We start from the raw sequence: 25,288 nt of genomic DNA on the forward strand, positions 1-25,288 counted from the left end.
ATTTGACACATTTGAGGGGTGCAGGCGGTTGTATATTCCTCTTTTCTTATTTTCCCTTATACAAGTAAGATATAAGAAAAAGATATTTCAGCTCCTGCCACACCAAGAGATCAATATAGCGCCACCCTTTACTCAGAGGGGAGACGTAGACAATTTAATGCGGATTTGTTTCTAGATAATTAAACTGGTCTCGTGTTAACTGAGCCCCGAAGAAAAACCTTGCTCAGTTCACCAAAAACAATTGAACTGGTCTTGTGAGTGTATGCAGACATTTGTGTAAGAGCGCGCACACTTGCACATATCTGCTCGCGCACAGGCACGCTCAACAGAAATACACTAGACATCAAAAGAAAAAGAAATAGGCTTTCGCTGAATAAAACCATCACTCGGTAATGGCTGTAATAAGACGATAAACACTACAGGAACTATCTTCAAGGACTGCCATATCTCTCTGCCCTTATTTCTGTTTTGCAACTTCCTTCAGTGTGCACTCTGAAGAAGAAAAAAAGAAAAGGCTCAGAGCTTCTTTTTTTTCCTTTTTCATAAGGGGGTATTTTTAATTCTAAAGCGAGGGATTGGTCACACTTCGTCTCATTAGCATCAGCAGCTGTATAAACCCCGCCACTGCAGAATTTTGAGCTGTTGAAGGCGAGGCAACAAGCGTATCTGACTGGCTGCGCGCAAGGAGCAAGCAACTTTCACTTTCAGCACACTTCAGTTCATAAAAGCGGGAGCTGTATGGAGAGCTCGCTCCAGAGGTGAACTGCTCTCTCCTGCACACAATGAGGCTGCTTACCGAGAGGAAGATTACTACGAAGATGATAGGGGGCAAATTTAAAACTTATTGGCACCGGTGGATTTTAATATTCTCAATCCATCAATTTTTATTTGCCTCGTGGGCTCGGTCCGAGGGAAATACTATCAGATATCAGACCAATGAGGAGAACGCACCAGGTACGGTCATCGGAAACCTTGCCAAGGACATGTCCTTGAGTCTGTCTCATTCCTCCAAGAGCAATTTCAGGATGATGAAACAATTCAACGATTCATTCATCAGGGTGAGAGAAAGCGACGGGGAACTCACTGTCGGAGAACGAGTTGACAGGGAGAGAATCTGCAGACATTCTCTACAGTGTCTGATTACTTTTGACGTGGTTAATTTCTCAAAAGATCGCTACAAATTGATTCACGTTGAGGTGGAAATAAAGGACATCAATGACAACTCTCCGGAGTTTCCAAGCAAGGAGTCTATAGTGGAAATCTCAGAGAATGCAGCTGTTGGGTCCCGCATCCCTTTAGACCCGGCTGTGGACGCTGATGTCGGGTCAAACTACATCCAAAGCTATCAAATTTCCGTAAACAGTCATTTTACCATTGATGTGCTCCTGAGAGCGGATGGGGTTAAATATGCGGAATTGGTACTAATGAAAGAGCTAGACAGGGAGACTCAATCATCATACACTGTAGAGCTGGTCGCCACAGACGGAGGAAATCCGTACCGATCGGGGTCAACAAAGATAACTATAAAAGTGACCGACTTTAATGACAACAGTCCAGTTTTCGACCAAAATAGTTTCTCAGTCAGTTTGCCAGAGGACGCGCCTGTCGGCACTGTTATACTGGACTTAAACGCAGTTGATGCTGATGAGGGCTTAAACGGAGAGGTCGTTTACGGGTTCGGAAAACAGGTTTCTCATGAGATCCGACAACTTTTCCAAGTGGATAACAAATCAGGTCGCCTCACTCTCAGGGGCCCCGTGGATTTTGAGGACAAAAGCACCTATGAGCTAGACGTGCAGGCGACTGATCTGGGACCCAACCCCACCCCCTCCGTGTGCAAAATCATAATTCACGTCACCGACGTTAATGACAATGCCCCAGAAATCAGCATCACCCCTATGACCTCCATTACAACTGGCATTGCATACATCAGCGAGGCGGCAGACAAGGACAGTCTGGTGGCGCTCATCAGCACCATGGACAGAGACTCTGGAGTTAACAGCCAAGTCTACTGCACGTTATACGGCCACGACCATTTCAAACTCCGACAGGCGTACGAGGACAGCTACATGATAGTTACAGCAGCAGCCCTAGACAGAGAGCGGATTAGTGAGTATAACTTGACAGTCATGGCTGAGGATTTCGGGTCACCCCCACTGAGAAAAATCACTCAGTACACCATAAGACTCACGGACGAGAATGACAACGCCCCTCACTTCGCTAAAGCTGTCTATGAAGTTTCAGTGGTAGAAAACAACGCTCCGGGTGCTTACATCACCACAGTTGAGGCCACCGACGCGGATCTGGGCAACAATGGGAAAATTACTTACAGGCTTGTGGAGAGCGTTATCATGGGATCCCCAGTGAACACATTTGTGTCTCTTAACTCAGTGTCTGGCTCTATATATGCACTCAGAAGCTTTAATTACGAAGTTATGAAACAGCTAGATGTACACATTCAAGCAAGTGATGGGGGGTCACCACAGCTTCAGAGCAGAGCTGTCATCAGATTAAAAATAGTTGATCAGAATGACAACCAGCCTTCTATCATAGAGCCCCCCCTTTACAAAGGATCTGCTGAAGTTTTCCTACCTAAAGATGCACCTGCAGGTTATGTGGTAACCCAGATAAAGGCAACAGATGCTGATGAAGGCATAAATGCACAGCTGTCCTATAAAATCACCGAGGGGGGACACCTGGGTTTCTCTATCAACAAAGACACAGGCAAGGTGCATGTGAGTCGACAGCTGACGTATGATATCGCAGACAATGTCAAAGTCACAGTGTCAGTCGCTGACAATGGATCCCCCGCACTTACCTCCACAGCTACAATACATTTCAGTTTCGTAGAAGGTGCTCTACCAAGTTTACCTTCCTCAGCTCAAAATGGCAATGAGGAGCCCTTTGAATGGGACATGTCCGTAGCCATAATCATTGTCCTGGCAGGCAGTTGCTCTGTTCTCCTGGTGGCTATTATTCTCATCACAACCATTTGCAGCCGCCGGAAAAAGGAGACAGGGGATGGGGGAAGTGATGATAAAGAAGAAATTCCAAATGTGGAGAAAGTTGAAAGTGGACACATTGATTCATTAAATCAAAACCACAAAGGCAAAGTGTTTGATGCCCATCCTTTTCCAGAGAATCCTTCATTGGCCAGCAGTAACACAATGGAGACAGGCTGCGAGGATGGCAGACAGACAGCAGGGATGTTTGATTCAAACAACAGGGTTATGGAGGGTAAATTAAAGGTATGTCCATTTAAAAGGTAATCTAATTTGTTTTCTTGTTTTGTTTTCTTTTGTTTTCTTTGTATTTAGACTCAAAATCTCCATGAATGTGTTTAAATCTCTGCAGGGATATTCTACACTACCAGGATATGGGAAAGAAACTGTCAGGCCGATAACAATATGGAAGGGCAATTCATTCACAACAATCTCAGCAAGAGATCCCCACATCAGCGGCAAGGACAGTGGAAAAGGAGATAGTGACTTCAATGACAGCGATTCTGATATAAGTGGAGATGTGCACAAAAAAGAGTCACCCCCAACGAACAGTAAGTGAAACATATATCTAGAGAGAAAATAAGTCAAATAACAGCATATGTGAGCAGTTTCTTGAGGTAAAAAGAAAAAAAAGGAGATTATGTGGTTTATAACTGGATATAATAAAAACATAACCTCTCTACCACTGCACTGGTAACATTTTGACTGATTTAACTGTACACTGGATGCATTGTGACGAATCATTTGGACTTGAGCTGAAATCTTTCATTTATCAAACACACTCAACTAGGTGAGCCAGCAACTGTATTCATATCACATCCTGACAGCACCACTGTTTTTCACAGGTCTCTGGGCATGTACGAATGAGTGCAAAGTGTTGGGACACTCGGACCGATGCTGGAGCCCTTCAGCTACAAGACCAAACACGAGCCTGGCCTGCGGTCCCCATCTGTCAACATTTTCCAAGACAGCTTCACTTCCCAGGGACACCAGAAGGGAAAACTACTACCCACCTCACATGCCCAAAACCAGCGGTCTTCAGAGTGTGTATGAAAAAGTTCAACACCAGGAATTCGATTACATTCTCGTTGGTCCACCGACACCAGCGAGAATACAGGAAACAGACGAAATTTCCATCCCAGAGTATACAAAAACTTAAGAAAGCTTAAATGACAGATCAAACAGTCACTAAGGGAGATTTTTTTTCCTCTGTGCTGTCTCTATACTGTATAATACTTCTTAATCTTAATAGACTCTATGTTGGATTGTTGCAGTGTTTTGTAGTAAGTCATATGTCTTTTGACTCATATAAGACTGTTCATTGTATCATGTGTAATATGCAAGATTTTTTACATTATTAATAATATATTTTTCATAATGATTCAATGTAAAAAGGAATTTTATTATGAATTTTTAAAAGCATGTGTTAATATTTAAGGGGCATGACCTGTGGACATTTAGGCTGAGAAGGGCCTTTCTGCTGTGGAAAACAATCAACGTGAAAGATTACCATGTTTGTGGTAGATTTTATCACATTGTTGCACAAATAAACAGTTTCAATTTAATAAAGAGAAGTTGTTTTTTGTTTTGTTTTTTTTTTGTTCAGTACTATTAAAAAAATCCTGGGCTTTTAGGGCCTAGCTGTAATCTTACAGGCAGAGTACAACCTTTTGTCCTATTCACAAAGCATACAGAATAACCTCAATTAGCCAACTGAATGCATTTAATTTCCCTTAAAGGCTTATAGGGTGCAATAAATAAAATGAGGTTCTCCAACCATCACAGCAAAATTGATGACAAGCACAAGCCAATGTCACTGTCTTGTCATTGTACACAATATACTTACTGTGCTGCCTCAATTTGCATGCAAATAATGCATTGCCAGTCAAATGTACTTACAGTCACTCGGGGAATTAAAAAAGCAACACCCCCATTATTCAGGTTGTTTTTTTTTAAAATGAAAGTGTTATATAACAAACAATATTTGTTTTTGTGCAGATATTGTCAACTATTGTAAAGAACACAGTGATTTATCATTGTTTCTAAAGTAATAAGAGTATTTTTTCTATTCCGTGAGTGCATTATTTTAATGGTCAAAGATTCCCCTCACCTTTTGTGATTGCCCCTCAGCTTATGTGGTTTTAAAACTGTGATTTTATCTTTTTCTAAGAAACAGCAGCACTTTACATTTAAATCTCTTTTCATGCAATTTTCTTTAAGCTGTGATAAAGACTACATCACCGCAAAATGTCCTTTCTCCTCTAGTCAGATGAAACAATTCATAATTCAGCAAAGGTTCTGTCTATGTGTGTCCGTGCATGAATGTGTATATTACTTCCAGTCTGTGTGCTCTTGTATCATCTCGTAATATAAAGACTTACAAAGAGCATGAAAGCTTCTCTATCCAAGTTTTACTAGAATTATAGTGCATTACTTTAATCTGGAATCTCTAACAGCCAAGCAAATGCAGAAAATCGGCAGCAAACACATACAAGAACACAGAACGGTGAGAAAAGGGGAGAAATTAAAGCTAAGACATTGTTCGGATATAAATTTCATCATTTCCATCCTGGGTGGTCTCTTCCAAAATGGCAATATGTCAGTGAATCGTTTGATGATTATAATATATTCATAGCATCTAAAAATAATTCTGCTATTTAGGAAGCAATAAATCATCAATGTGTTCTTGTTATGGCCAGTGTAATCACCAGATTTCAACTCAAATGAGCACACAAAGGAATTCTGATGCAACTGTGGTGTCACACAGTGTACCAACACCCGACTGAGTGACTTTAAGGCATTTTTCCCTCCTTTAATCTGTCCCTCATCTCTAGCTGTCGTGACAGGTTATATATTCTTTTCCAAACAATCACTGACTCAAAGGTCACATAACATCCCTTTGACCAACAATTGCATCCCTGTCCATAAAACACGGCACCAGTCCGTCTGTCGTGAACTCAGAGCTGCTTAAGCCTTGTTTTAGCTTGATACCACAGGGTGGCCACCTTGCTTTGAGCAATATGGAAATACAGGTAACATTCAGATGAAGAATTTTGCTCAAGTGAAGTAAATGAACTCTACGTCATTCACACCTAAGGGCTAGAAAAAACTCTTCTGGTGGACAAACCGATTCTCGGAGGAGAAGCAAGCAGAGAACGGTTCATACAAGACACAATAAGAGAGATTATGGAAAAAGTGCAAAATACAACTTGTGGATCTTGGTGTTTTGAGCACTGCAGGCCTCCGGTAAGGAAACCTTATTAGCTTTTTATTAGAAATAGAACTGACATCTGTGACATGTTAATAAAGCTGTCGACTCAGGAAAACCTAAAGCTTTCCAGGGATGTTTCTCTTGTCCTGGCTCAGTGTGTGTGTCACTTCTTACTTTGCTTACTCTGAACTTTCAGGGACAAAGCACCTGCAGCACACCAACCTCTGCTACACTCAGCCGTCCCCTGAGATTTGGAGCCGTGGTTGTCATTGTTGGTGCAGTTTTAATGTTGTGTGCATCCGTGGCTACTCTCTATCTGCAGAAGGGGAGCGATAAAAATGTAAGCGTTGAAAAAAAGGTAGTTATTGCATTGCCCCTTCAATAACAAATATCTGTGAGTGAATGTGACAGGGATGCTTTTGGTGAGGAGCACGCCGCGAGTACTTTTCAGAATCCTTTAATGATGGAAATTTAAATGGGCATGGTTGTTTTCAGCTCTGTGATATGTATATTAATCTCTTGGAAGCGCCGTCAACAACCATCACAATTCGGACTGTAAAAATGCATCTTTAATTTTGCTTGCAACACATAGAAACTACATAAATTGATCCTGGAATTCATTTCCATCTTATAAGAAATAGTGTAATGTTTATTTGTGTACTAATGAGCTCACCTGTAGGGCAAATATCCCCATCAAGGTCTGTAACAGCATCTCCTGTGGTGCTTTACTCAAATTCTCAGTGTGGTAAAACTACAGAGGATTTTGTGACTGATGACTGTGCTGGGGAATAACACAAGCAACGTGAAGCTTGTTTTCTATCTCTCTTCTCTCGTGTTCGCTACTGTGTCATTTACATAACTCGACTAATCAGTCATTTTAACATCCCACTTTGAATGCTGCCAGGTTTATAATGTTCATTACAGTATGAACATCAACGGGGAGGTGAGGGAGGGCTCCATGGAAATTGATTCTGACAACAATCTTGAGAGATTTAAAACCGGGAGTGGAGCTGAGGAAGCTGTGGAAATTCATGACTTTCAAATTGTGAGTAAGTTTGTCCTTGTTCTCGCTTCCCAAGGTAGCTCAGCTGAGACCTTCTGTGTGCTTAGCAAAGTCGCAAAGCCTTGAGTGTAAACATGGCATCTCTGTGATTTGGTGCAGGGAGTGACTGGAATCCGCTTCTTTGGAGGAGACAAGTGCTATATAAAATCCCAAATCAAAGCCAAACTTCCTCCCATGGGAGCTCACGACAAAGAGATGGCGATGTTTGACCTGGTACGTGCAAACTACTTGATACAGACCGTTGTAAATTGAAAAGAAAAAAAAGGAGAGAGATTACAGCTTAAATTTCTTTTTCCTTCTAAGTAATTCAAGGACATTGTCTCTCTTTTTTTCGCCCTCTGTCAGACAGATGAATTAATGCCAGTGAGCTTTGATGAGGAGTTCCTTATTTGGGTTGCAGCAGAGCAGCCGCTGAAGGACACCAGGTTTCTGAGCAAGAAAATTCTGGATCTTTGTGGGGAGCTTCCCATTTACTGGCTCAGACCGACATATCTAAAAGGTTTCCTTCTGTTCTGTTTAGTTGCTGTACACAGCATCATAATCTAGGAAGACTGGCCTTCGATCAATCTGCATGTTGCTCATTGCTTATTAAAACCTTAATTATGTTTGCCCTGCTTATCTGCTGACACACTTGTAAAATCTACAGTCTTGTCTTAGAAGTTGGAAAAGCACTCGAACATCTTGAACATACACCACATTCAGAGCCCAACACCAAAAAAAGACTCGCAGAGTCTTGTATTAAAAAAGAATGATCTTGAAATATGCAAGACTGCTTGATATCACTGCTGCTAATTTAATTATTCAAGACATCTGAGACAGCTCCAGCTATGTAGGATTGAGCTCTGAGGACATGTATGGCTTCCTGTGTATGTTGACCCAATACTCTTGCCTCTTGCGACTGCTCTAACAGATGGGGAGAGGAAAAAGAGAGACACGCATCGAGCCAAGCGGCAGTTTAACATGGAGGAGGTTGAGGCAGCTGCTGAGGAGGGGGACCTGGTGAGTCACGCAGAGAATGACACCTCCAGAGTTGTGGAAGAAGAGGAGGAGGGGGTGCAGTCAGCTGTGGGGTCAGCAGACAACCCCGAAAACCCCTATCAAGTGAGTCTCTTCATCCACAGTGCTGTTTATGGTAAACAAGTCTCAAGAGTTGGTGAATTTTTGATCAAGAAGCTTATATAGAGCCTTGAAGCAACCCTTTAAGGCTCATTATGAATTTACGTCTCTCTGTTTTGTCAACACTTTAATAGAGGACTACATCAGGACTCTTAAGATGGCAGCCTTGTTAAATGTATTTTCACACTGATAGAAGTTCACGGCGTGGAAATGTGTGTAAGTGGTTCCTGTATTTCTGCTGGCTGTAGGAGGTACATACTTACTGCTGCTGTTGTTAAGGTGTCATACTGGCAGCTGTAATTACAGGTCACTTGGGTAATATCTGCCGTTCCAACTTGATGAACTTATGAACTGAAGTGAAAACTCCCACCGGTTATAAAAATTCATGCTGCCTTCAAGAACTGCAGTCACATACTTGAGAGGATGAGAAGTTCTTCAAAACATTTGAATTGCAAATGAATATTAAAAAAATATATTCTTTTTTTTTTTTTTCTTAAACACGATTGCTATTAAAAATCAACATTGGTTCCTTTAAATGCAGCGCAGCAGAGGGGCCGGAGAGGAAAGCGCCCTGACCTTTGACACCATGTTAGACCACCAGGGGATCTGCTGCTCCGAATGCCAACGCAGCTACACTCACTGCCAGAAAGTGTGTGAGCCTCTGCGGGGCTACTGGCCTTGGCCTTACAACTACAGAGGGTGCCAGGTAGCTTGTCGAGTCATCATGCCTTGTCGCTGGTGGGTGGCACGCATTTTTGGAGTTGTGTAAAAGAACACACAACATATGTGAGCAAATGTGTGTGCACATGTGTGCTTTGCAGCTCAGCTTCTTTTTCAGATCTGCACACAAATATCAGATTTCTCTTTTTATTAGCATCTACCAGAAAGCTATGCCTGCTAGCGTGATATGCAAAGTGTTTAAATGTGACCATTTTTATTGTAGCATATATACCATCACCAGCCACTTTATTAGGTACACCTTACTAGTACATGGTTGACCCTTCTTTTGCCCTCAGAGGTGCCTTAATTCTTCATGGCATAGATTCCTAAAATATTTTTGGTCATATTGACATGACAACATCATACAGTTTGTGCAGATTTGTTGGCTGCACATCCGTGATCCCTTCTGTTACACCACATCCCAAAGTTGCTCTATTGCATTGAGATTTGGTAACTGTGGAGACCATTTGAGTAAACGTACTGTTCAGTTAAAAAAAAAAAAGAAAACATATTGAGATGATTTTAACCTTGCGACATTGGGTGTTATACTATTGGAAGCAGCTATCAAAAGATAAAGAAAGATAAAGATAAAGAGATTGGCATTTAAAGACCAGGTAGGCTCTGGTCTTTAATTGATCAGTTAAGCTCATTTGATACTACAGGGCCCAAAGTGTGTGAAAAAAACATCCCCCACACCATTACATCACCAGCAGCAACAGCCTGAACCATTGATTCAAGGCAATATAGATCCATGCTTTCATGTGTGCTTACACCTGACCCTATGATCCGAATGTATCAGCAGAAACAGAGACTCAGGTTGTGCATTTTCACCCAGAGAATTGATGCTCACTGGACATTTTCACTTTTAAAAAAAAAATCCCTTCTCTGTAAATCCTAAAGATGATTGTGTAGGAAATTCCCAGTAGATCAACAGTTCCAGCCAACCTGTAACCAGCAACCATACCACATTCAAAGTAACTGCTCAGTTTAAACTTCATCAGGTCATCTTGACCATTGTTGCCATACTATTGGCTGATTAGAAATTTTCTTTAGCACAAAGCAGCTGAATGCATGTACCTAAGTGGCCAATGATCATATACTATACATGACAAGTTTTTCATCTTGATAGGAATGCTACATTTTTTTTTAGATACAATTATTCGGAAATGCATACATGTAATGTTCTTATTTGCAGATGCGGATTCAGAAATCAGTGCATTCATTTTTGTATCGTGTCATGGCCAGGCTTAATGCACTGTACTGTGTTTAATGGAAGGCACTGGACTGAATCCAAAGGCTCAGCAGATCATGTACCTTTTCTGACAGGCTTCAATAAATTCTAATTACAGTATATGCTGGCTTTGATGTAGATGCTTTTTGTGTCACATGTTGTTACCATGGTTCCACTGCATGTTTTCCTGATAAAACTGAAGTGACAGCAATGGTTGCCATAACTTCCATTCACAGCTCAGAATCAGTTTGAGGGCAATACAATTTGTGCACACTGACATCTGCATTGATGTGAACTAATGTGAGATGAGTGTCATGGCAATGATGGAAAATGTTTCCATAAAAGTGACATTTTTTCTTTATTAAATATTTTTTTTCTATGAAAAGAGGCTGAATGCAAAGCTTCCAGAAAACATGATCAGAGAAACTGTTTTTTTAGTACCTCTTTCTGGGACTTGTGGTGTAGTATCCTATTCCGAATACCTCAAAAATCAAAAGAAATGAGATTAGTATCTCTAAAGCCATATGCCCACTTTCTAAATAATTGAGAGGAGCCATGTTGTGATCAAGACGATTTCACAGAGGTTGATCCAGGCACATCAAATTACAACAGATGTGAAATTACACCATATCTGCCACTAAAGCTGCATTGAAACTCCGAAGCGGTGCGCGGAAACAACACAAAGAGATGCTTGTCTTTTTGCTTGGAGATTTTTTTCCTTCTTTTTGGTTTTCATGGGGGTAGAGGTGCTTATCACATCTGCAGTGCTGATAAGACGGCCTCTGTGCTTCCGTAGGCAATATAATATTAATCCCTCTCCCACGTCTACAGATACACTTAAAGGAAGGTGACAAGCATGACATATCCAGGACCTCCTGATGGCTCGTGCTCTGGAGTGCAGCCGCTAAAAGAGCCCCAAGTACCCTCAAGTGATGTAAATTTGCAGGGGGAGTCCAATTTCCATCACAGTGCTGTCACTGCCATGGTCATTAAACTAAATCATCCCGCTGTGTGTCACACAGCTCCCATTTTAAAGTCCCCTCAATAATGGAGTTATACTTGGACTGCAGATTGCTGCACAACAGTAATGTCTGACCTGACGGCAGCTGTAAGACTATCCTGCACATTATTTCATCCTTCGAAATCACAGGCAGACAGCACATACGGGTGTAAAAGACACCTTGAAATTATTAATCAAAGGAGGAACCTTTTTGTGTACTGTTTCCACCTGCTATAGTTCAATGCGGCAATAGATAATACGTATAGGCTTTCTACAGACAGAGGTACAGCAGGCGATGTGCATGGTATTTTTGTCATTTTCCACTGGTTTCACTCAGGATGTGTTGATACTGTAGCTCAATAAAAAGCTAGACAAATAGAAATGACAACCAAAGAAAACACACACATATATATATATACATATATATGTATGTATCACACACACACACACATATATATATATATATATTACAAGCAACAACTCAAAATGGCATTTAAACTGAGAAAAATACATAGCTCAGAACAACAGCAGTTTTGTTATCCTCAGGCCCTGTTTCTAAAGAACTTGTTTCCTTTTGCCATTCCTCTCCTAAGAAGAGAAATGTACCCCTGTTGTGAAGAAAAGACGAATGTGTTGGAGATCACTTCAGTGTGCGAGACAGTGGTGCCTTTTTGTTTGTCTCCCCTCTGGAGCCAAGCTTACCCTGGGAGCCCTGCAGGCCAGGGAACAAACAGAGCTTTGTGAGCACTGACCCACTGTGCCCAGCAGCCAGACTGCAAACCTCCACTCCTGTGCTAATAGGAAACCACAGAGATGAGGAGTCGGTAGCTGACGAGGGAGGGGAGCTTTCTCGCGTCCACCTGCGCTTTCATCATTGCCCATCAAAACAAGTATAGGCAGGTGGGGTGCTGTGGTGCGCTGGTGATCACCGAATCAAAAGCTTTTTTCTCCAACATCCTCTTGGCACCAAAATTGAACTGAAAAAAAAAAAATCACTTTGGGAAACCCAGCTAGTAATTTAGTTTGCTGCATGGATTTGTACTAATCAAGCCCGTGCGCTCACTAGAGCCCCCTATAAATATGTCAATAGCCTGTCATAAATTGCCAGTTGTTACCCAAGAGGCATTAGAAGTGTGAACAGGAGTGTGAAGTGAACCACTCTAGTCAACGTGTCCTACATTTGATTGCATGTTTTTTCATTACATGCAGACACGAATGAAATAAACAGTAGTGACAGCCCATTTTGCACCTTAACCAGAACACAGAAACCCTTTTAGGCTGGCTCATTATGTTTTTTCTGCAAGAAGGCACCGCAATACATTTATAGATGCTGGCGTTGTGAAAAACCTGTAACCCACAGTTTTGCACCAGGCTCCAAACATTTGTCTTTTCTTTTTTCCTGAACGGTCAGATATACACGGCTGGATGAAGTGGGGGTTGGGGTGTCCTGGTACAAGGCTTAAATGCTTTTTAATCCCATGGTTGAGTGACCACTTGCAGTTCTGCCCAGTAGGTCTCTCTGAAGTTTCCTTGCCATTGGCTACACTGTCTGCTCGCCTCTCTCCCTCTCTTTCAAGACACTCTCCTATGCAACTCCCGAATGGCTATTAATTAAATGCCTGCTAATATTGTCTAAAGAAGTCTGTCTTGCTTATTTCAGTAAGTTAATGTCTGTAAATAATGTCTGCAGACTTGCCTGCATTCCACAAATTGCTTTCTATGTAATGAAACATTACGGCAATTCTCCTGGGTCACTCGAGTACTCTGCACACATTGCAGGGATTTTCTTTTTTTCTGTGTATTGCACTTGGTTGCATGGTGTCCCTGTTACACTCAAATAGAAAACCTGTAGTGTGCTGTAGGTCTAAATTGGACACAGTGCTGGAGTTTGCACCAATGGTTTCCTGGGGACACGCTGTATATATGTGACAGTTAGTGCGGTGGTGGAGGCATCCAACCTGCAGTGAATGTTTCTCACAAGAGGTGGGCAGGTATCATTAAATCACAGCAGGCACGGGCTCCCTGAGAGGATCCTGTATAATCAACAATATAAATTAAACCACCTCACCCATATCACATTTTTTACCTTGTCAGTAAATTTTAATTTGAAATGCCATGCCAATGTAATAAATATTAAAAAGATTCTCAATTGAAATATGCCGTTTGTCTCAACTTCAGTCACCGTAGGATGTACCCCAGAACATTCACATTCTCTGGTGGGGTGCTTAAAAAGAGCTATAGATAGCTCAAAGCAGAATCAAATCAAGACTTCACATCTACAAACCACAAAAAAAAAGAAAAAGAAAAAAAAGCTCCTCCACAAAGCAATGTCAAGAGGCTTTCCACATGAAAGCAGAAGTTGTCTAAAGAGTTGCAGGAAGTACTGACAAAGTTTATGAAGAAAAAAGTAAATGTGTTTCTAATCCTCAGCAGCACGTGCAACAATGAAGAAGCCTGAGCACTTAGATATGCCACCCCGGGGGCAGGCTCTATACTTAAGGCTTACAACAGCCTCATTATCTCCCTCAACTCACATCAGATCCTAGCAGCAGTTTGTCACAGGCAGGCTCCTCTCTGCCAGTAGGCATCAGACCAATCCTCCTGCAATACTACTGTACATAATTGCCATATGGACAGCATTTTGAGCCAGACTGAAGACTAAAAAGCCCTCCAGGCAGATTCCCCAGATAACTAAATGAATATTTTATCTCATTTCCATCTAATTTGCACCACATTATTATACAGAACTGAAATTTTTAATTAATTGATAGAACAGATCAAACACAGGTTTACACTTTGATTTTCGGGAGCTGTTATTTTGATAATTTGCATGACTTTTTTTTCCCATGCCAAGCTCTTTTAATCTCTCGGAATTTCAGCATCTCTATATAGAAACATTATAATCAAACATACAGCAAATTAATAACTGTCAGCACACATGAAATGCCTGTCTTGGTTGCGTGAGCAGTTCCAGTGAGAAGTCCTTTTACCTGCCACCCCACTGATTAATTAATTTCACACTGTTTAATTAAATCCACAGTCTGGGGAGTCTGGGAAGCACTATGGGGAGCCATATTTGAGCCATGTGTGCACAGAGATTACTAAAGAAGGTCTGAGACTCGTGCTCTCCGGTTGATGTTGACACTGACGTCACCCTCCTCTGGATACCGGAGCCTGATTGTGTCAGTGTCATCTGGCAGTTGTGAGCGTTTACTGCTGGGAAATGATAGTAATGGCCCATTTGTTAATTATCTGCTGGCGTTTACATTAACAAAAGAGAGTTGAGCATTTGACAGCTTTGGACACAAATTAGCATTTGACAGGAGCATCTGATTGAGTGTGCTACTGCATATATGCAAACCTCATCGCCCTAAAGTTAGCTACCAGTACAAATAATGATGAATTATAATGGCAAATCCATTGCTATAGAAAGGTATGTGGAATTGGGGGGGTCATAAAACATAAAGTAAGAAGAAACAGGAGACCCAGACAGGAGTGATTTAAAAATGTGGGCCATAGATCAAAAACTGTACAAATTGGCTTCAGTATAAATGAGCATATTGAACTCCTGTGTCCTGTCCAATGCTGTTGCATCCAACAGTCAAAGCCTCAGAGACACGGTTTCTCTTATGTCAGAACAGAAAGAGATGCATGAGTGTATGAGCATAGCAGACACTGTGACTGTGTGGGTTGAAAAGCGTGTACGTTACTTTCTCTGTTCTCTTGAAGCATATTTTTGGCATCTCTAATCACAAACAAACACATTTTGAGTCAGATGGTTCTAATAAAGTGCAATTTAAAAATGAGGTGATCTTCAAAGATTACAAGAAATAAGTCTAAATAAGCATTTTTCTGATGCTCTATGTTTTTGCACATAGACAACAGAAAATATTATAGAAGTTAATCGGCTTTAAAATTGAAACCTGATTCTAATTTTTGATTGATTTATTCTAGTATTCATAGTTATTTGATTAGACACATAATGATGACAGCCTGCTGGTTTGAATGTATGTGGTGTGGGAATAAATAGTTGCTTGTGTTCTGTATATGATGTATTAAGAAATATTAAAGAAAAACACAGTTAAAAAATTTTTTTTTCTATTTTCAAAGTTCTGTGTGTAAGGATGTCAAACCTTTATGTTTTAACTTTTATATTGTGCTAATGGATTTTTAAAAAGAAGTACTTTCCCGACTTACATGGCTTTTTCTGACAGCCTGTAGACTGATTTCCTCAGACGGATAAAGAAAAAGTAAATAGAGAAAAAATAGTCAGACGGCATTTTGCTCGGAATAAACGTTAGGGAGCAGTTGTTCTACAGTGCACAGATCTGGCTTCGGTTAGCTGGCAATAAAAATTAGCACAAACAGGAGGATGCTGACCTCAGTTAATTGGTACCAGTGCCAATGTAATTAAGTTTTCAGAATTTTAAACAGAAATTTTAGAGTAAATGCCGAAACTTTTCATTTGTCTCTTGCCTGACTACAAAACAAACACAAAGCTTTAAACTGCAGGCTTTCACAAAAGTGATCAACATTAAACTCAGTTTTGAGCCATTGTGGTGTGGACAGGTGACCTCTGGTGGTGTCTCGTATTGTCTGAAATCAGGGCATTGGCAACTTATCCTTTGGGTCCTTTGGGTAGGTGCTCCATTCACATTCCAAGGATGCTTAAAAGGACTGTGATCTGGGGACTTTTGAGACCAGTTCAGTGGATTAATTGGTAAGTATGCAACAAAGTTCAGGTGAGTGACACATATCAAAGTAAGGGCCGTATGAATGTCTTGTCACTGTCCAAGAATGGTCAGGGTTGTTGTCCTTTGTTGCTCTCTCTCTCTCTCTCTCTCTCTCTCTCTCTCTCTCTCTCTCTCTCTCTCTCTCTCCCCTCTTCTCTCAGGTGGAGGGGGGCAGAGTAAACTCTGGGCTCCTGCTCTTCAGCCAATGTGCTTGCTTCTTATCTGATCATCACTCAACAGTATTTAAGGACCACCTCAGGATTTGATTCTTTGCCAGACTGTCATTGTTTGATTGTTAAAATCAGGCTTTCTGATGTCCAGGTTCCACCCCATCCACCCATCTTTATTTATAGAGCACTTTAAAACAACCACAGCTGACACAAAGTGCTGTACATTGAAACTAAATAATAAAAACACATAGGATATAAATAATAAACAAATAGAAAAAGTCAAATAATTAAAAGGAAAACTGAGAGAAAAAACTAAAAGTTGCCTGAGCTAACATCATCATGCTGACTAAAGAGCTCTCCCCCTGTGGAAAATACTTACCTGATATTCTGGACTTGTCCGCTCCTGCACAAAGGAATTGTGGAATTACTCACCTGCCTCTCAACCCTCCACCAACACCTGCCTCCTGGCCGGTCACTTCCCTCACTGCCTCTTTGCTTAGAATACTCAAGTAAGAATCCAATTCAGTTCAAACATTAAAGGCTTCAGAACTTACCAGCAACACGGATTAACCTCCTTCGTCTTTCTGACAGAAGTCACTTCCTGTGTGGAGAACCATAATTCCCCAGCTGCAAGTCTTTGTTGTTATATTTGAATTCCTGTCAAATAAACCTTTTAAACTGCACACTGAGAGTTTGGGGTCTTGCTTCAGTCCACAATAATTGCTATCACCATTGGTTCTGACATGCAAGGACACACGGTTTTCAAGCAGAGCTCTGCATTATAACAACAGAATTTAAAAAAACAATAAATTAAAACAGATGCAGCTTCCAGTGGTTAACCCCAGTGATAAGTGGAGGTAAAAATATTGGTGGGGGCGCAGTTGGGTCAGACAGGACAATGTAAAGCATCTTACAGATAAGGGGAAAAAAACACAAATCTGACACCAATAGTAATATTTCTTAAACCGTTGCTATAAAAAAACAACTTTAAAAACACAAATCTTGAATAAACATGAACACTTCAACACAAGCAGCACTCGAAATTGCCATCCTTAGTCAAGAGCTAGCTAGCGAGTGCCTCTTCTTCCTCTACAAGACAAGAGTGCCTGTGCTGTCAGGATGTGTGATGTTAAATTGTCCAATCAAATTCTCAAACAAGGCAATAAACAAGGAAATCCATAAACGCCAATTGGTCACGGATGCACAAAATTGCGCCCCGACGGCTGAACTCCAAGCTTCAAATAAAACTCACCCTCAGACCCTTATTACTGAAAAACTTTCAGTCTGTCCTTTTTGACCACTGTCCGTACAAGCAAGTCGATACGTAATTATATTATTCATAACACATAACGTGGTGAAGTTTGAGTACAAAATCGATTCTGGCAGACACGTGAAGGCAACCACACATGTTATATAAACAAAATGTATTTATTTGTATTGCAAGTTATATTTTTGCAAATTATTAATTATTTGTGACGCGTTTTTTTCCTGGCAATATTTTTACAGGGGTGGCACTGTAGCAAAGGTCTGAAAGGAGATTTGACTTAAGCCAGCATTCTTCTTCATGTCCAGCAAGGGGCGACTCCTTTGTTTACAAAAACAAGACGAGCTGGATAGATATTGGAAAACAGCACAGCTCTATGACCTCAGTGAACACTTTCCAATGACTTTATTGGCTCAGTCACTAGTTTCAGGTCATATTGAATAAAACATGAAGTTCATTTTGTAATGCCATTGTTAGAATCAGACAGGAGGATAATCCAGGAAATGCTCTTTCGCTAAGGACTTGTGATTGACAAGCCCTTTGCCAAAGAGGACTTGTCAGTCACTTGTGATTGTGATTGACAAGTCCTTAACCAATAAGCGCGTCGTGTCCTCGGTTTACCACTGATTTTACCCATCACCTGTCACGTCCTGTTCAAAACACCAACATGGCAACTGCAAAAACACTCAGCCTGTGGCTTCATAACTGCAGTTATGGACAGTTTAAAAAACATTGCTTATGATTATATAAGATAATCACTGTAATTCATTTAACCTGTCACTGTTTTTATTATTTTCGCTGGTGTATACAACAGTTCAAAAAAATAAAAAGCATTCAAATAAAGGCTTTCTTTGATCAGTATGCACCTCTCTTTTGTATAAGCGTCACAAAGCATAACAAGAAGTCAGAAGCTTTTATTCAAACAAACGACTCCATTTTTGCAAACAGTCAAGTTTACTTACACGAGATAAACTTTTAATAGGCATTCCAGCACACAGCGTCGAGACACTTCTGCAGACTGATACAGCGTTAGCTGGGAGAGCAGCACTCTATTTGTGCTTGCCTTGTCCTGTGACAGGAAGACCTATCAGGTGCCCCCCTCAGACTCCCCCCAATCCCTCTCTCTTCCTGACCTCATTCTGTCATCTTCGTTTTTCTTCTCCCCCACTCACAGGTCTTTCATAAAGTGTCTCCATGCATTACACATTTAACAATGCATTAAAAATAGGCCACCATCAATCAGTCATTCAGTAGTGGAGACGAAATCTTCTTGTGGCACCAATTTGATATATTTCTCAAGGTTCATGCAGGAAAAGAATGCCATAAACTCTTGAAATGATGTGCGGCATATGAAAGTTAACAGATATGTAAATAGTATGAGATAATAATACACCCTACCTCATAAAACCCACCATGATAATTCTGAATTCCCCTTCGCTTAATTTCCTCTGGCATAGTGTCTTTCCAGAATCCAGAAACAGAATTAAGATAATATATATATGCAGGCGCTAAGCCGTGACAAGATTTCTGTTGATGGGTGCCAGGTTAACATCGTGCCCAAAACAGTGATTTGAGAACTGTGATGCATGATACAGGATAGGTACTAGGTAAAATCTGATGTAATGTTAGGGAGTGAGTCAAGCCTCGAGGGCAAATAGTCTGAACAGTCTGACTCCAGGTTGCTCATGCCAAAGCAGATGTTCAACTGACGACAGCATTACAAAAGACAGGGCTCCATGTTATTCAGAAGGTATTTTATATTATTAGGATGGCATGTCAAGGTTGCCGAGCTGCCGATAGAGCTGCCTTTGTAGCTGTTTTGATGGCCATGTATATTTAATAAAGATATATCGACAATCTCACAAAGTGTTTTCAAAGTGAGTTTTGTTAGCACAGTAAGGTGTTCTCCTGCTCAGGTTCAGGTACAGGAGTCTGCTTGTGAGCTTTGATGTTGCAGCTCTGCTCTGAGGCTTGATCCTGCATTCTGGACTTCAAAACAGACTGCATCTCGTCATGGGCAACAGCTTGAAGAGGTAGACACCTGCACAGACATGCCTGAAGGACCACCCGGAAAATTTGGTCAGAGGACAACAAACATTTCCCATCAGCTTCACCTGGCAAAAACTGCCTATTATGACGTTTTTATGTGAAGTATTTCCTGTCCAAATCTACAGTAAAGCAATCGCTAATGATCCACAGATTGAGTTTTCATTAATTCAGAGAGCGCAAACCTTATCGGGAATAGAAATGTAGTCTGGAAAGACAGTTGTTTAAAGCAAGCTTCAGCTTTGGGTGTTTCATAAATATTACATAAAAAAAAATATGTTGCTATGAAGAAAGAAATCCATGTATTGTGCAGTGCAAAAAAATGTAAGTATAGCTAAAATAAATGAAAGAATGTTTTAGGTATCTTCTTCTGAACTTGTGGTACAATAAAGGCTCTTGATTTTTTTTTCCCTTAAAAATTGCCTCGAAGCGATGTTTTCTTCTTCTTTTATAGCACGTCACTTTGATTCAGTGACCAACTGTCTGGTAGATTGCCAAGTGTCTGATGATGTGTTTTTTTCTCAGACCATTTTCACTTATTACCCCCTCAGGTTATTACTTGCTGCAGTCTGGCTATTTTACAGACATGACTCCATATGTCCTTAATGACACCCCTGATAGCTCATACAATGTGGACCAATATGTTTTCAAGATATACCTGATTTATTTAAACTAAATAGTGCCATCTATAAGAATAACAATAAGAGCATGACGCTTACCTTAAAGCATCTCTTGAATCTTTTGCTGACAATGTACAATGCAATAGGGTTGATGCATGAGTTCAGGGATGCCATATTTATGCCAAAATAGTCAAGGACAAGAAAGACGCTGAAAAAGAGTTGTCAGAAAATGTCAGGAAAGCTCATAGGCTGGCCAGTGAACAGCAGAAAAAAAAAAAATTTGTTGGGGAAAAAAGTTAAAGAAAAAAAAAAAAAAAAATATATATATATATATATATATATATAATATATAAAATAAATTAATTATGATAGATATTTTATTATAATATATATATATATATATTATATATATATATATAGTATAATACATATATATATATAGTATTATATATATATAATATATATTATATATATATATATATTATATATATATATATATTATATATTTAAGATATAAAGTATAATACACTCTTAAATTAAAGGTTCTTAGTACTTTGTGCTCACCTCAGCAGCTGACACCTATTAGGATCTTTTTCATCATAAATTGTTAATTTCAAGATTCTGCTGAGGTACAGAGGCAACCAGCAGAGTGCAAACACAATCACCAGGCAGAAGACAGTTTTTGCAACTTCTCTTCTCTTCAAAAGAAAGGACATGATCAAAATAAGCTTTAAAAAGGAAACATTGCCAGAATGATGCAAAATCTGCCAAAAACCACAATGCTACCTGCTTGATGTGTTCGCATAATGTAGTTTCAGTTTTTCTCAGCATTTTCCTGGTCATCAGCGTGTAGAACACTGCAGTCCAAACTAGTGGCATGCAAAAGTAGAAGCCAAAGAGCCACCAGTCTTTCACTGCTTTATAAATCTGTTGGTTGAACACGACAAGGCTATCAGTCGTGGACGCGAGAGCACCATTCAAGAAACAATATTTGACACACGTGTAGGTTGAAAACAAGCGTACTTTGCATCTGCTGGCTGAAGACAGAAGAAAAACTATGATAATTGTTACATTTTTTAGTTATCTTTGACAATTGACATGAAAACTTAAATGTTATGAAGACAATTACATTACCTGCATGAACCCCGTGGTTTGCATTGGGTGTAGTAGACATATCGTGAGACGCTTCTCTTTATAGTCCATTGTTATCATATCAAAGCCCACAACTTCAGGGACAGCCAGCAGGATAGAAATAACCCATATCAGACCTATTTCAATTGCTGTCCACACTGAAACCCAGATGCCTTTGATTTGATTCCAGGACACAACAGCTCTGTATCTGTAAAATCAATGAGAAAATGTTATGGCTTGAGGAACTTTTTGTCTGTAACAATGATGCATTTTCAGCTAAAGAACATTTCAAGGGCTAATGCTAAATAAATCTGTCTGCCTGATGAAATACAGATAGGAGGCACGGAACACTATTTTCTTGGAGGGCACAGGACAGTGCTGTTTATCTCCTTACCTGTCAACACTCAAGGCACATAAGCTCAACACAGTAATTCCAACAGAGGTTTTTTGTATGAAGGGAATGAGTTTGCAAAGTACTAAACCGAAGGGCCAATTTTCTGCCATGAGCTGCAACAAAAACAAAAGGGCATTTTTGGCAATTTAAAAAAAGAAAAACACCCACAATCAATTCCAGCTGAAATTAAGTGCAGAAAAGAAAACAATAATTGCACACCATGTGGTAAATAACTCACCCTGTAAGCGTTGATTGGAATGTCTATCACAATGTGGATTAGATCTCCCAAAGCAAGGCTCGCAATGAGAATGTTAGGGCCACTTCTCATGCGTTTGTTTACGTAGATAATTCGAAGTAAGGCGGAATTCCCGACTATTCCAACAACGAAAACAACCAGGGAAACTATAACATTGACATATTTGAAGGTGACTCTGATTCCAGCTGACTCTGAACACATAGGAGGGTGTGATGTTTTTGGTCCTGCTACTTGAGGTGGAGGAATTGAGCTGTTGGATTTCTCCTTTTCCAGTATTAAAAAACCAGGGGAGGTTGTTGCAGAGAGCTCAATTACAGGAGATGGTTCTGAGTCCTGGTTTTTGGCCGTTTCACCGACAAGAAGATTTCCCAAAAACAGAACCAGAGTGAAAATCCACATTGTTGTAAAATTCCTCAAAAACGCCTTTTTGCCAACTGTGGAATGGAAAAAAATGAAAGCTGTTATAATCAGCACAGCTAATTAGCTTTACGATTTAGTGCAATGTAAATGATTCATTTAACTTATTTTTATTTATTTAAAAGGGAAAAAATATTAATAATAGCATTGATTATGATTGCCAGCTTACCTTCAGATGAACACATACACACTGCCTGCAGATAGTCTCTGTAATAATAAACAGGCTGTATGTTTAATACAAAGGACGGTTCTTTGTTGCCTGCTATAACTCGGCTGAGGAAAATCAGGGTTTTATAGACTAAGGTACTGTTGTCAGCATTAGTCATCGATCTGCCAGTAGTGACTGTAATTACTTCCCTTGATGCATCACCCTGAATGAAAGGATGGTGTTGAAGTGTATTGTCTGCTATCGCAGAGTGAGATCATTTTATAGGCTTCAGTAGGGATATTGTGTTACAGTTTTTCCCTCTGTTACTAAAACTTGTCCATTATCTTATTTGACATATCCTCACAAAATCTAAATGTAGCAAAATGTCTATTTTAGTGAAGCAAGAGATTTTCTTTGCTTAGAGCCACAAAGCCTTTATCACTAAGTCACACTCTATCGAGTCATCATTAATGAATGCAATGGGAACTGGAAAAATATCTTCTGCAGCTATATTACATTTTGGATGTACATGAGCCTGATGCACAAATACTGACAGGCAAACGCGCTTGAATAATAACGAAAATGATGCAAATTTTAACTACAACATTTAGAGAGTTTCAGCTGACATTTTTTTTGCCTCAGTTGACACATATCAATTTGAAAACATGACTCGGTCTCAGTCCTACCAGAGTTACTGCTTCTGCCTCTCCTGAGGGTCCCGGTGAAGGTGACTTCTCCCCCTCGACAGTCTAACGACAACCTGAAGAGCCTGGAGGAGCAGGAGACGTGACGACAAGAAAGATCCCACTGTTAATAACATACTTGACAACTACTCATTTCAACATTGAAATCTGTGCCTCGCTGCTCACAGATGACCTTGGGAAACTACATGCTGGCATGTTTTTTTGCAAGAAGTACAGATTATGAGAAGTGAATTGAGAATAAAAGACTGTGACAACTGTTCGCAGCTAAGTTTTCGGTATATTCCAAATAAATACAACATTTTTTTTGGTATCTTTTTCATGCAGGACCCATAGAAGTAATTATGGTAATATGTAAAGACTTCTAAACACAGCACCTTGCATTTCTGTTTCATTTGTCACTTTAATTAACTCCATTTTGAGTCAAACTGCTGGTAAAACTGATCTGAAACCAGCTGTTTTTTGGTCTTTGGCCTCAGTTGTGCTTTAATGGATATGACGGTTATCTTGCTGGTCGGTTTGGCTAAAGAGCTTTTTACCTGACAAACCCTACCACTGCTGTCAGATGTAATGACTCGCCAAACCCACCATTACCGCAGCTGCATATCTGCACTGGACACAGTTTAATTTGGAAACCAAAATGCTTGGGTTTATTACAGATTGCAGCCTCGGTATTTGCAATGATTATGGTCTAAGCTGTGAAATGTGTCCACGCTTACATGGCTTATCACAGCAGGTAAGTCATGTGAGCAAGAAGCTCTTTTGTAGCTTATCCACCAAAAATACTGAATAAAATTGCTCTCGTGAAGCATTTTTTTTTTTGTCTCCCATCGCTGTTTTCTTCAGTTCCACTAGAGTTCATGAAGGTTTGTTTGTTGGATGGAAGATTTATTACTCTGATGAGTACTCAAACACACACAGATTGGGAGTGGGTGGAGCAGAGCCCCTCTTTCAGCTGTCAAGGTAAGCTGTGTCATCAGTATGGCTAAGATTGGGTCACCTGTTCCAGCCCCCTCTTGGATCTCATGACTCAGACAGCTGTCAAAATCCTAATTATTTCTCTCTTGTGTAGTTCAAAAGGAAATTGAAGAATCCCGTTGATGCATGCAGAGGTGAACGTGGACAGTGTCCCCAATTAGCTGCTGTTTTTAATGCAGTTCTGGCTGATGGCTCTAACAGCAAAGCCATTCAGTACTGTGGTTTTGTGGATATTTTAAGCATTCCTGAAATCTTGAAATAAAATTATGAACCTAGATGGTAACTACTGACATTTTTAAACTGAGAAATTATGTTCTTAAAATGAACTAATTGCCAACACAGTCTTTCAAAGACAGTTGTACATTTTTCACCTTTTGTTGTTACCCAACTTTTCTTTTCTAGCACTTTTTTCACCAACACCATTTTTTATAATAATAATCATTAAAAAAAAAAAACGTTGACATTTGATATGATATCTTATACAATTTTCTTCATATTTGCTTTAAGACACTGTAAACGTCATGAGATTATTGCATTTTATTTATAAACTGCAAATCTCTCTATATATAGAGCCTTTTTTTTTCTTTTTCGAAAAGTGCCCACCAGCATTAAAGCACTGCTTACATTGTATATTAATGCATCAGATATCACCACTGTCACCACTGCCAGATTTCTCTGCAAGGGCAGAGTTAGGAGACAGATGATGAAAAGCGTGTGGGTCATTCTTGTTTCCTAGCATACAGGCCAAAACAAACTTGGTAATGACAGTGATGGCTTTTTTCCCCACAGTAATAGCTGCATGTGGTGGCTATAATATCAGAGGTGCAGAGGTGATTATGAATCAGGTTTTTTTTGCTGCTGGTTCCAGGTGTTGAATCTAAAAAAGATGGCCCTTTTCCCCCCTCAGTCTGTCTATTGCCAGCACTTCTATTAGCCCTTCACATACACTCACCAGCCACTTTGTTAGGTACACCTGTTCAACTGCTTGTTAACACAAATATGTAATCTGCTATTCATGTGGCAGCAACTCAGTGCATTTAGGCACGTAGACAGGATCAAGATGACCTGCTGAAAATCAAACTGAGTG

General features: G+C 40.1%; 3 protein-coding genes across 4 annotated transcripts; 2 read left to right on the top strand and 1 right to left on the bottom strand.

The window, feature by feature from the left end:
- The first annotated feature begins 371 nt into the window (after positions 1–371).
- si:ch211-199f5.1 (protocadherin-8) lies at positions 372–4,938 on the top strand. The gene is made up of 3 exons (XM_005921395.3): positions 372–3,248; positions 3,355–3,553; positions 3,848–4,938. The coding sequence occupies exons 1-3, from the start codon at positions 783–785 to the stop codon at positions 4,159–4,161; spliced, it is 2,979 nt and encodes a 992-aa protein (XP_005921457.1). The 5' UTR covers positions 372–782; the 3' UTR covers positions 4,162–4,938.
- A 1,190-nt stretch (positions 4,939–6,128) lies between these two features.
- Positions 6,129–10,455, top strand: cnmd (chondromodulin). 2 transcript variants are annotated; one of them, XM_005921394.2, is made up of 7 exons: positions 6,129–6,248; positions 6,410–6,553; positions 7,118–7,258; positions 7,376–7,489; positions 7,622–7,775; positions 8,187–8,377; positions 8,934–10,455. In XM_005921394.2, exons 1-7 carry the CDS (start codon positions 6,189–6,191, stop codon positions 9,159–9,161), a joined length of 1,032 nt encoding a protein of 343 aa, XP_005921456.1. In that variant the 5' UTR covers positions 6,129–6,188; the 3' UTR covers positions 9,162–10,455. The 2 variants fall into 2 exon arrangements, with proteins under 2 accessions (XP_005921456.1, XP_042076355.1); XM_042220421.1 differs by lacking the exon at positions 7,118–7,258.
- A 7,835-nt stretch (positions 10,456–18,290) lies between these two features.
- ednrbb (endothelin receptor type Bb) lies at positions 18,291–24,545 on the bottom strand. The gene is made up of 8 exons (XM_005921392.3): positions 22,544–24,545; positions 21,940–22,391; positions 21,702–21,814; positions 21,311–21,515; positions 20,963–21,103; positions 20,741–20,874; positions 20,276–20,384; positions 18,291–19,565 (listed from the first exon to the last, which is right to left on the bottom strand). Exons 1-8 carry the CDS (start codon positions 22,698–22,700, stop codon positions 19,398–19,400), a joined length of 1,479 nt encoding a protein of 492 aa, XP_005921454.1. The 5' UTR covers positions 22,701–24,545; the 3' UTR covers positions 18,291–19,397.
- Positions 24,546–25,288: the final 743 nt, after the last annotated feature.

The sequence above is a fragment of the Haplochromis burtoni genome, unplaced genomic scaffold, assembly GCF_018398535.1.
Source record: "Haplochromis burtoni strain Fernald_Lab_line unplaced genomic scaffold, NCSU_Asbu1 Contig_48, whole genome shotgun sequence".
NCBI classification, from domain to species: domain Eukaryota; kingdom Metazoa; phylum Chordata; class Actinopteri; order Cichliformes; family Cichlidae; genus Haplochromis; species Haplochromis burtoni.